Source organism: Salmo trutta, chromosome 8, assembly GCF_901001165.1.
Source record: "Salmo trutta chromosome 8, fSalTru1.1, whole genome shotgun sequence".
NCBI lineage: Eukaryota > Metazoa > Chordata > Actinopteri > Salmoniformes > Salmonidae > Salmo > Salmo trutta.
In genome coordinates this window covers 36,019,093-36,030,807 of record NC_042964.1, presented here as the reverse complement: position 1 = coordinate 36,030,807, position 11,715 = coordinate 36,019,093, and the positions used below count along the sequence as shown (strand labels likewise).

General features: G+C 43.4%; 1 protein-coding gene across 1 annotated transcript; it reads right to left on the bottom strand.

The window, feature by feature from the left end:
• Positions 1–1,883: 1,883 nt before the first annotated feature.
• Positions 1,884–4,590, bottom strand: LOC115198786 (uncharacterized protein C12orf45 homolog). Its single transcript, XM_029761063.1, has 4 exons — positions 4,411–4,590; positions 4,030–4,113; positions 3,651–3,784; positions 1,884–2,592 (listed from the first exon to the last, which is right to left on the bottom strand). Exons 1-4 carry the CDS (start codon positions 4,505–4,507, stop codon positions 2,404–2,406), a joined length of 504 nt encoding a protein of 167 aa, XP_029616923.1. The 5' UTR covers positions 4,508–4,590; the 3' UTR covers positions 1,884–2,403.
• Positions 4,591–11,715: the final 7,125 nt, after the last annotated feature.

Below are 11,715 nucleotides of genomic sequence, written 5' to 3'. Positions count from 1 at the left end.
GGGATGGGGCTGGAGAAATGTAACTACTCTCAAATGTATAGACAGAGCTATGGATGCAAGGACTGACCTTCCATGACATCAACATTATAGTTTTAACCATGTTTTGAGGCTATGTAGTTTACTTTGTTTACAAAAAATGAAGTAGAAAAGGCTTATATTTGGGGTTATGATGGGGTACGACAGTTGAACTAAGCTCATTAAGCATTGCTAAGGTATATTCAAGAATCAATGGGTACATATCAAATTATAAGTCCAAAAATAGATGTAGAAACTGCAGATTGCCCCTAAGTTTTTAGTAAATAATATATATATATTAATTTAAATATATTAAATAAACTACCTTTGAAATACTAGTGTTGATATACGAATACAACGGCTAACACAAAGAAAGTATACGTTCAAGAATATATTTTAATTGTATGTGCCATTTTCAATTAGCATTTTGAAAACTACAGGGAAATCTGGTCTCTATGGAGATATGAGAGACTATTCTCCTCTGAACCTTGTGCAAAAACCAGCCCCGGTACATACAGTATTGTTTGTCTTCCAACATATACTACCATTCAAAAGTTTGGGGTCAATTAGAAATGTTTTTGAAAGAAAAGCACATTTTTTGTCCATTAAAATAACATCAAATTGATCAGAAATACAGTGTAGACATTGTTAATGTTATAAATGACTATTGTAGCTGGAAACGGCTGATTTTTTATGGAATATCTACATAGGCATACAGAGGCCCATTATCAGCAACCATCACTCCTGTGTTCCAATGGCACGTTGTGTTAGCTAATCCAAGTTTATAATTTTAAAAGGCAAATTGATCATTAGAAAACACTTTTGCAATTATGTTAGCACAGCTGAAAACTGTTGTGCTGATTAAAGCAACAATAAAACTGGCCTTCTTTAGACTAGTTGAGTATCTGGAGCATCAGCATTTGTGGGTTCGATTACAGGCTCAAAATGGCCAGAAACAAAGACCTTTCTTCTGAAACTCGTCAGTCTGTTCTTGTTCTGAGAAATGAAGGCTATTCCATGCGAGAAATTGCCAAGAAACTGAAGATCTGGTACAACGCTGTGTACTACTTCCTTCACAGAACAGCGCAAACTGGCTCTAACCAGAATAGAAAGAGTGGGAAGCCCCGGTGCACAACTGAGCAAGAGGAAAAGTACATTAGTGTCTAGTTTGAGAAAGACGCCTCACAAGTCCTCAACTGGCAGCTTCATTAAATAGTACCCGCAAAACACCAGTCTCAATGTCAACAGTGAAAAGGCGACTCCAGGATGCTGGCCTTCGATGCAGAGTTCTTTTGCCCATCTTAATCTTTTCTTTTTATTGGTCAGTTTTCTTTGCAACTCTGCCTAGAAAACCAGCATCCCGCAGTCCCCTCTTCACTGTTGACGTTGAGACTGGTGTTTTGCGGGTACTATAGAGACAGTTTCTGGCCATTTTGAGCTAGTAAACAAAACCACAAATGCTGATGCACCAGATACTCAACTAGTCTAAAGAAGGCCAGTTTTACTGCTTCTTTAATCAAAACAACAGTTTTCAGCTGTGCTAACATAATTGCAAAAGGGATTTCTAATGATCAATTAGCCTTTTTAAAATGATAAACTTTGGAACACAGGAGTGATGGTTGCTGATAATGGGCCTCTGTACGGCTATGAAGATAATCCATTATTTTTTTTAAATCAGCCGTTTCCAGCTACAATAGTCATTTACAACATTAACATGTCTACACTGTATTTCTGATTAATTGTTTTAATGGACAAAAACAAGGACATTTCTAAGTGACCCTAAACTTGAACGGTAGTGTAAATGTTGTACAATGGTGAATACTCATTTCTTATTTATCCAATGTCATGGTCTATACTTCCATTTTTCCTTTTAAACATGAGCGTTTGTGTATGCTGTGTCATTCACAACCACACAACAACCTTGGATTTCATACACTTATGAAATACAGTACACGGTTTCGGTACTTTTTGTTTCAGGAAAAAATGAATCTGGGAAAAACTTCACAGCTCACAAACCTTGTGACCAACCGTAACAATGCTGGGACTAGGACTATTCATAAAACAAAGCTCAAATAGCACAGTAACACTTGTTGACACGTGATATTTGGCTCTTATAGTACAGACACCCCCCTATGTAGACACCAGTGTCCCCCAATGTCCCCTTTATCCCTCACTGCAGCAGGTTACCTCCATCCACTGAACCACTGTTAATCCATTAGCCCTCCAGGACCATGTCCTCACTGACCTACGGTAAGTTCTCATTCTTTCACTCATAACGGTTTTGAAAAGGGCTTGGAGAAGGAGAACTGATCCCACGTCAGTTGATTAGTTTTGCCAACGCATGTCAATATTCTGCACGGCAACTGTCCCAGTCGTCTCTTTAGAGGCCTAATCCACTTGTTTCTCCAGGACTTGGATATGAACCTTCTTTTTCTGCCTCTGGCTGTTGCCAGGCAGTTTGAGGTTCTCCTCTGTGAGCGCACTCCCCTCCTCAGAGTCTGAGTTGGCGTCGTTGTCCTGTGAAGACTCTCTGTCCGAGTCGCTGTCTGAACTACTGAGCTCCACCAGCGACACATCCTGATAGAGACAAGGGAATCAATGTCATCATCAACGACGTAACACAATTTATCCCATCAACATAATGGGCTCATTTGAATTGTAAGCCGAAAGTCGGACACTGAAGTGGTTTTCCAACAGCAAGGCTCAGTACAACATAGCACTGTTCCCATCCCAAGTTTTTCTTTATTATGTCAAAATAAACATGTCTCCAACCCACATATCACACTCAAACTGAAAATATATGCATACATTGTACAATCAATTGGTGAGAAAGACTCATATCACATTCAATTTGTACATATCACTGTATACATGAATTGCAGCGAAGTTGGTTCCTGTTTCAATCACGTTCACGTGGGTCAAACAAAAACAGCCTAATGATTGGTTGACAATAGAGCCTCCCAAAATGCAGTTGATGGCTGTAGGATGAAGTTGGTGCAGTCAAAACTTGACCTTTAATCACATGATTGTTGTAAAGTTCATACAGTCGACATGTAGGATCAAGTCTGACCATTTTTATCCTGATAATGCAACACACTTTCAAAGGCGGTGACCAACGATGGTCCCTGACTTCACAAAAGTGATCAGCTCGAACTCGCCCAACGTCACACCTGCAGTTTAAGGACAGAGCCAGCAATGTGCAAAGTGAACAGCAGAATGTGGAAGACTTGAACTATGAGTGCGAAGCACAAGGCTAAACTTCACGGTTGTTGCCCCGGGAGCTATAATGTTGCAGCAGAAACACAAAAAACCCAGCCGTGCACAAGCACATTGTCTTGTTGCACTCATCTGCAGTACCTGTGGTTCAACCTGTTGATTGTGACAATGTCATATCGCAGAATCTCACTTTAATTGAGCTGATGGAAACTGGAAGGACCCTTTCTCTGTTCAGTTGTTCCACAAAATGTAGCCTGAACAGCCGCTAGTGGTCGCTGCTTTGGAGTGGGACCATCAAAAGACAGATAAACAGCGACCAATAGCGGCTGTTCAGGCTACACAATATGATAGGCCTGCTCGTGGTGTTCCGACTTCACACTTCCCCTCGCTATAAAAAAAGCCAGCCACACTAGACTCACCATCTCTATGACCTTTCCAGACTCCTCCACCCTCTCTATGTCATAGTGGCCCTCAGGTGCCTGCTCCATCTGCAACTTGAGCTTCTCATTGGCCTGGGCCATCTGGGGCAGGAAGTTCTGCAGTCTGTCCATAACTGAAACACGACACATTTACATACAACTGTAACTACACACCTAGCAATCTACTTAACATATTTAGCAAGCAATACACACACCGCGATGGGCTAGAATCTACAAATAGCCACGGTGTGCTGTTATTATTCTGTTTCTGTCTCAGTAATGACCTGAAACGGAACAACAGTGCACCCTGGCAGAAGATGTGACTATTTGTAGATTTTAGCCCATCTACAAACAAACGCTAGAAATGTTTTTAACTCACCACTACTTCTTGGGATCCTCTCGGTTTGCAAAGAACTGCCAGCCTTGGGCCCCTTCGACTTGAGGAGAAGCTTGTCATGAAGACCTATGTACAAGGAAACCGAAATGTTACATCTGACCACACTGATAGTTTGAACACAACAGTGGATGCTGCTGAGAGAAGGTCGGCTCATAATAAAGTCCAGAATGGAGTGAACGGTATCAAACACATGGTTTTTCCACTCCAGACATTATTATGAGCCATCCTCCCCTCAGCAGCCTCCACTGGAACACAATGTTGTTAAGAGTTTAAGAGTTTGTGCATGTAGCTAGGATACCTAACAGGCTAAACAACTCCTCAGTCAAATCAGTTGATAAAGCAATTTCGGAAAAAGGATCAAACCTCCTCCGTTGCCACACGCGAGCAAGTCTTGTGAGCTTGTTTTGTTGTTGTTCAAATTTAATTCCATTCTCGTCGTATGATGATTTTGCTTCAACATGTGTGCTGCCGCTGTTTTGTGCTTGCTTCCGCAACGTGGAGTCTACTTCCGGTGTCATGAACGCCGACGACGTTTCAAAATAAAAGTCCCTGAGTTTCGTAGCATGAAGAGGATGTCACATAAACGGGTTTGGTGCAGTGAAATGTGCTGTTTTCATACAGCGTCAACCATAGTAGTATGATGCCCCTGGAGCAAATTTGGGTTAAGTGCCTTGCTCAAGGCACAGCCGGTTATGCTATTCATGAGTTTGGATTAGGGTTAGCTAAAATGCCCCCCAAAAAATCTACTTTTGACATTAATTTGACAAAAAATGTATTAAATTCCCTCAAATTACATAGTAACAGAAAAAATGTCTGTACTTTAGAATAACATTATAATGCAATATTTTATGTATGAAGTTATGTGGTCTGTCATCTTTTTTTATACGTTTTCTTGCCTGACTTGAATCATTTGTCAATAAAAAAAGTATTTTAAAAAAAGATATAGTTTTGTTTAAAAAATATTTCTCCCTGTTCTAATTCCATGGTCAAGATCATGACATTGATGGTAAAATTAATTGAAATAGCTATAATTGTACAATTTGTCAACTACTTTTTTAAGTTTATTTTTGAATTTTTCTGGTGATACAATTTGATGAATTATATTAGACTCCAAATGATTGGTCACTACTGTCTGTATTTATCTATATCACGAAGACTCTTATTATAATGTGCTACATGTAATATTATTACTGACAGAACTGACATCTTTTATTAAACCTATGACATTTGTAGAGCATCAGGAGTGTGAGTGGTGCAATTTGTGCCAAGAAAGCTTTTGGAGCTTTAGGATGTAGTAAATAACATAACAGGCTTAGAAGGTTCTGGCAAACAAATTAAATGTATTTATAAAGTCCTTTTTACATCAGCACATGTCACAAAGTGCTTATGCAGAAATCCAACCTAAAACCCCAAACAGCAAGCAATGCAGATGTAGAAGCATGGTGGCTCGGAAAAACTCCCTAGAAAGGCAGGAACCTAGAAAGAAACCTAGAGAGGAACCAGAATCTAAGGGGTGGCCAGTCCTCTTCTGGCTGTGCCGGGTGGAGATTATAAGAGTAAATGGCCATTAAGGCCAGATTGTTCTTCAAGATGTTCAAACTTCCATAGATGACCAGCAGGGTCAAATAATAATCACAGTCGTTGTAGAGGGTGCAACAGGTCAGTACCTCAGGAGTAAATGTCAGTTGGCTTTTCATAGCCGAGCATTCAGTGTTCGAGACAGCAGTTGCAGTAGAGAGAGAGAGAGCGAGAGAGAGAGTGAGAGGGAGGGAGAGTCAAAAAAAGGTAACACGTCCGGTGAACAGGCCAGGGTTCCATAGCCGCAGGCAGAACAATTGAAACTGGAACAGCAGCACGGCCAGGTGAACAGTGGACAGCCATAAGTCATCAGGCTAGGTAGTCCTGAGGCATGGTCCTAGGGCTCAGGTCCTCCGGGAGGGGAGGGAGAGAGAGAATTAAATTCACACAGGACACCAGATAAGACAAGAGAATTACACCAGATATAACAGACCTACCCTATCCCCCCGGCACATAGACTATTGCAGCATAGGTACTGGAGGCTGAGAAGGGGGGTCTGAGGACACAGGGCCAGCCAGGCAGGATATAAACCCACCCAGTTTATCAAAGCACAGCCCCCACACCACTAGAGGGATATCAACAGACCACCAACTTACTACCCTAAGACAAGGCTCAGTATAGCGCACGAAGATCTCCTCCACGAGCCCGAGGGGGCGCAAAACCAAGGGGGCGAAAACACAGCTTGTACATTAAGTAAAGTGCTCTGACATACGATCATATGATCCGAGGAATTATCACCAAACAGTGGCAACCCGTCATTCATTTTGAGCCCCACATTTTAAGCAAAATGTGGGGGGGGGGGGGCTTTTCTGTTTTGCATGTTATTTTGGCATTAATACGTGTCACATATCAGTTTGCAAACAATGTAAAAAAAATAGATATATCATTGAGTTAATAAAGCCGCATACAAACATGGTCTCTTTTTTGGTTCCTGTAGTAAGGCAGCTCCAAAATGCAGGTGTTTCAGCCAAGCTCAGTGCTTTCTGTGGTGGTGCGGCAAGCCTGCACAAAATACGGACGTTGCGCCGTGATTGGCTCACTGTTCTGACACACATGGGGACACACCGCCACCGCCAAGTCTAAGGGTAGAGATAGAAACTTCTAGCCCCTTGGGTGCTGCCATAGAGTTACATTAGAAGTGCCCATCCAAGAAGGCTCAAGGTCATTGGTCACAGATAAAATGACGTCAAATCACGTTACATGTACAGTAGCTTTGATTGGACTGATCATGTCAACATCATACTTTCAAAATCTTAGCTAGCAGTCATCATCATGAATCAAGTCGACATTCTACTGGCAAATTCTTTTTAATCCTTGTCATATGAAGATAAATAATGAAGAGAAATCTTATCGGTGCTCATCAACCATTGCACATAAACATTACACAACAAGTTGGAAATCACAAATTCAACAATGAATGGTTTGGAAGGAATCAGTAACAGTGGCTAACTGCAAGTATTGTAAAGAAATCACTAGCCTGCTATTCAGTGGAGTGGCTGTGTGGTTCCAAATCTGGGATTAAGGTGCTCTTTCCCAAGTTTAAAATTATAAACATTTAACAAAGACCATGCTGTCAATGAAGCATGAGTTGTGCGGCGCTCAAAACGACTGTTAACTAATAACTGCGAAAACTTGACATCAGTGAGTTCAAGGCAACTGGGAAGTCGTGAATAAACAAGCAACACTGAGGCATACATGAGAGCACCAGCTGTTCTGGACGACTGTGTGATAACACTCTCGGTAGCCTATATGAGCAAGAGCTTTAAACAGGTCAACATTCACAAAGCCGAGGGGCCAGACGGATTACCAGGACGTGTACTTAATGGACGCGCGGACCAACTGTCAATTGTCTTCACTGACATTTTCAACTTCTCCCTAACCGAGTCTCTAATACCTACATGTTTCAAGCAGACCACCATAGTCCCTATTCCCAAGGAAGCAAAGGTAACCTGCCTAAATGATTACCGCTTGTAGTACTCATGTCGGTAGCCATGAAGTTCTTTGAAAGGCTGGTCATGCACACATCAACACCATCATCCTGGATACCCTAGACCCACACCAATTCGCATACCGCCCCAACAGATCCACAGATGACGCAATCTCAATCGCACTCCACACTGCCATTTCCCACCTGGACAAAAGGCAAAAGGAACACCTGTGAGAATGCTGTTCATTGACTACAGCTCAGCGTTCAACACCATAGTGCCCATGAAGCTCATCACTAAGCTAAGGACCCTGGGACTAAACACCTCCCTCTGCAACTGGATCCTGGACTTCCTGCCGGGCTGCCCCGAGGAGTTAAGGATAGGCAACAACACGTCTGTTACACTGATCCTCAACACTGGGGCCCCTCGGGGGGGTGTGCTTAGTCCACTCCTGTACTCCCTGTTCACCCAGAACTGCGTGGCCAAACACGACTCCAACACCATCATTAAGTTTGCTGACAACACAACAGTGGTAGGGCTGATCACCGACAACGATGAGACAGCCTATAGGGAGGAGGTCAGAGACTGCCAGGACAACAACCTCTCCCTCAATGTGAGCAAGACAAAGGAGCTGATCGTGGACTACAGGAAAAGGCGGGTCGAACAGGCCCCCATTAACATCGATGGGGCTGTAGTGGAGCGGGTGGAGAGCTTCAAGTTCCTTGATGTCCACATCACCAACGAACTATCATGGTCCAAGATAGTCATGAAGAGGGCACAACAACACCTAGTCCCCCTCAGGTGACTGAAAAGATTCGGCATGGGTCCCCAGATCCTCAAAAAGTTCTACAGCTGCACCATCGAGAGCATCCTGACCGGTTGCGTCACCGCCTGGTATGGTAACTGCTCGACATCTGACCGTAAGGCTCTACAGAGGGTAGTGGGTACGGCCCAGTACATCACTGGGGCCAAGCTTCCTGCCATCCAGGACATACATACTAGGAAAGCCCAAAAAATTGTCAAAGACTCCAGTCACCCAAGTCATAGACTGATTTCTCTGCTACCGCACGGCAAGCGGTACCGGAGCGCCAAGTCTAGGACCAAAAGGCTCCTCAACAGCTTCTACCCCCAAGCCATAAGACTGCTGTACATTTAACCAAATGGCCACCGGATTATTTACATTGACCCCCCCATCCATTTGTTTTTTACACTGCTGCTACTTGCTGTTTATTATCTATGCATAGTCACTTCACCCCTACCTACATGTACAAATTACCTCGACTAACCTGTATCCCCGCACATTGACTCAGTACCGGTACCCCCTGTATATAGCCTTGTTACTGTTATTTTGTTGTGATACTTTTTATTATTTTTGACTTTAGTTTATTTGCTTAATATTTTCTTAACTCTTTCTTGAGCTGCACTGTTGGTTAAGGGCTTGTAAGTAAGCATTTCACAGTAAGGTTTACACATGTTGTATTTGGCGCATGTGAGAAATAAAGTTTGATTTGATTTGAAAATACGTTTTGAATGGTCATTCAACTCGGAATTGTAAATCCGGCCTCTTTCTAGACCTACGACCTGAAGATCAATGACGTCATCATGATTTGACCTTGTTTTTTTCCTGAGTTCCCAGTTGTTCTGAAAGCACCATAAATCCAGAGAATTACAGACTTTGTTGTTCACCTTCCTGTTCAAGTGAGCACAGCACAACAAGTTGCGTCCAAAAATGTATTGTATGCTGCTGCATAAATGGTGTAATATGCCAATGAGATATGTATACTGTAGCTAAGAAAGTAATACTAAGTGTATGTTGTGTAGTAAGATGTTAGTGGCCCATGTGCGTCACCCTAATAATTTGGTCTATTTACCCCTCTTCATTTCGTCTACTGTTCTGACTTGGTGGTGCACATGTAGCCTTTAACCTGTTTTAGAGAAATGTAATCATTGAATATTGTAAGAGCTTTCATTGTCTGCTTATATGCTCCCTGACTTGGTATACAGGGAAAACACTAAGAATGGCCCATGTTCTGAATTCTGTCGCTGTACATTTCAAAAGCGCTAAACAAATAGTTATATTGACTACGTCCATCCAAGCTCGCTCATTAATGTCTTAATCGAAATGACGGATTGCCTCTTATCCATTTGTCGTCCCCTTATGCCATAGTTTGTACATCTCAATTGTCATTAGAAACCACATTTGTTTAAGCAAGTCAGCCATATCAGCTATGTTTATGTAAATGAGGCTGAAGAAACTGTTTCGCTGCCAGACAAGGCTCCACTGATAGCCAGTAGCAGTGGTAAGATGTTGGGACTGCTGTTGGCGCAGCTTTATGTAGGCCGTTTGTGGGCACCGTTTGTCAATTAATGTATTGTTTAGTGTTGTGTTGCGTGGTGGCTTTGCTGGCATGCATCCCACATCATTTTTTTTTTGCCCCACCAAGATTTACATGCTAAAATCGCCACCAACGTCAGTGGGCGGCGGGCATAGAGATCCTACTAAATTACTAGAGGGGCTATATGCTATGTCATAATCCTTCAAAATTCCAGAATGGAGTGAAAATGGCAGCCATTTTGGTCAGTCAGGCTACCTCTGGCGAGCACATGGAGGGCTGTGCGGCCCCCCAAAGAAATGCCACCCCACACCATGACTGACCCACCGCCAAACCGGTCATGCTGGAGGATGTTGCAGGCAGCAGAACGTTCTCCACGGCGTCTCCAGACTCTGTCACGTCTGTCACGTGCTCAGTGTGAACCTGCTTTCATCTGTGAAGAGCACAGGGCGCCAGTAGCGAATTTGCCAATCTTGGTGTTCTCTGGCAAATGCCAAACGTCCTGCACGGTGTTGGGCTGTAAGCACAACCCCCACCTGTGGACGTCGGGCCCTCATACCACCCTCATGGAGTCTGTTTCTGACCGTTTGAGCAGACACATGCACATTTGTGGCCTGCTGGAGGTCATTTTGCAGGGCTCTGGCAGTGCTTCTCCTGCTCCTCCTTGCACAAAGGCGGAGGTAGCAGTCCTGCTGCTGGGTTGTTGCCCTCCTACGGCCTCCTCCACGTCTCCTGATGTACTGGCCTGTCTCCTGGTAGCGCCTCCATGCTCTGGACACTACGCTGACAGACACAGCAAACCTTCTTACCACAGCTCGCATTGATGTGCCATCCTGGATGAGCTGCACTACCTGAGCCACTTGTGTGGGTTGTAGACTCCGTCTCATGCTACCACTAGAGTGAAACCACCGCCAGCATTCAAAAGTGACCAAAACATCAGACAGGAAGCATAGGAACTGAGAAGTGGTCTGTGGTCCCCACCTGCAGAATCACTCCTTTATTGGGGGTGTCTTGCTAATTGCCTATAATTTCCACCTGTTGTCTATTCCATTTGCACAACAGCATGTAAAATGTATTGTCAATCAGTGTTGCTTCCTAAGTGGACAGTTGGATTTCACAGAAGTGTGATTGACTTGGAGTTACATTGTGTTGTTTAAGTGTTCCCTTTATTTTTTTGAGCAGTATATATATATATATATATATTTTTTACATTTTAGTCATTTAGCAGATGCTCTTATCCAGAGCGACTTACAGTAGTGAATGCATACATTTCATTTCATGCATTTTTAAAAAATATATTTTATTTTGTACTGGCCCCCCGTGGGAATCGAACCCACAACCCTGGCGTTGCACACACCATGCTGGCGTTGCAAACACCATACTCTACCAACTGAGCCACATATATATAGACCTATATCCATACTGCCCTGCCCATACTGCCCTGCCTTTCTAAAATCTTCGAAAGTCAAGTTAACAACCAGATCACCGACCATTTCGAATCCCACCGTACCTTCTCCACTATGCAATCTGATTTCCGACCTGGTCATGGGTGCACCTCAGCCACGCTCAAGGTCCAAAACGATATCATAACCGCCATCGATAAAAGACAGTACCGTGTACTGTGCAGCTGTATTCATCAACCTGGCCAAGGCTTTCGACTCTGTCAATCACCGCACTCTTATCGGCAGACTCAATAGCCTTGGCTTCTCAAATGACTGCCTCGCCTGGTTCACCAACTACTTCTCAGATAGAGTTCAGTGTGTCAAATCGGTGGGCCTGTTGTCCGGACCTCTGGCAGTCTCTGGGGGTGCCACACGGTTCAATTCTCGGGC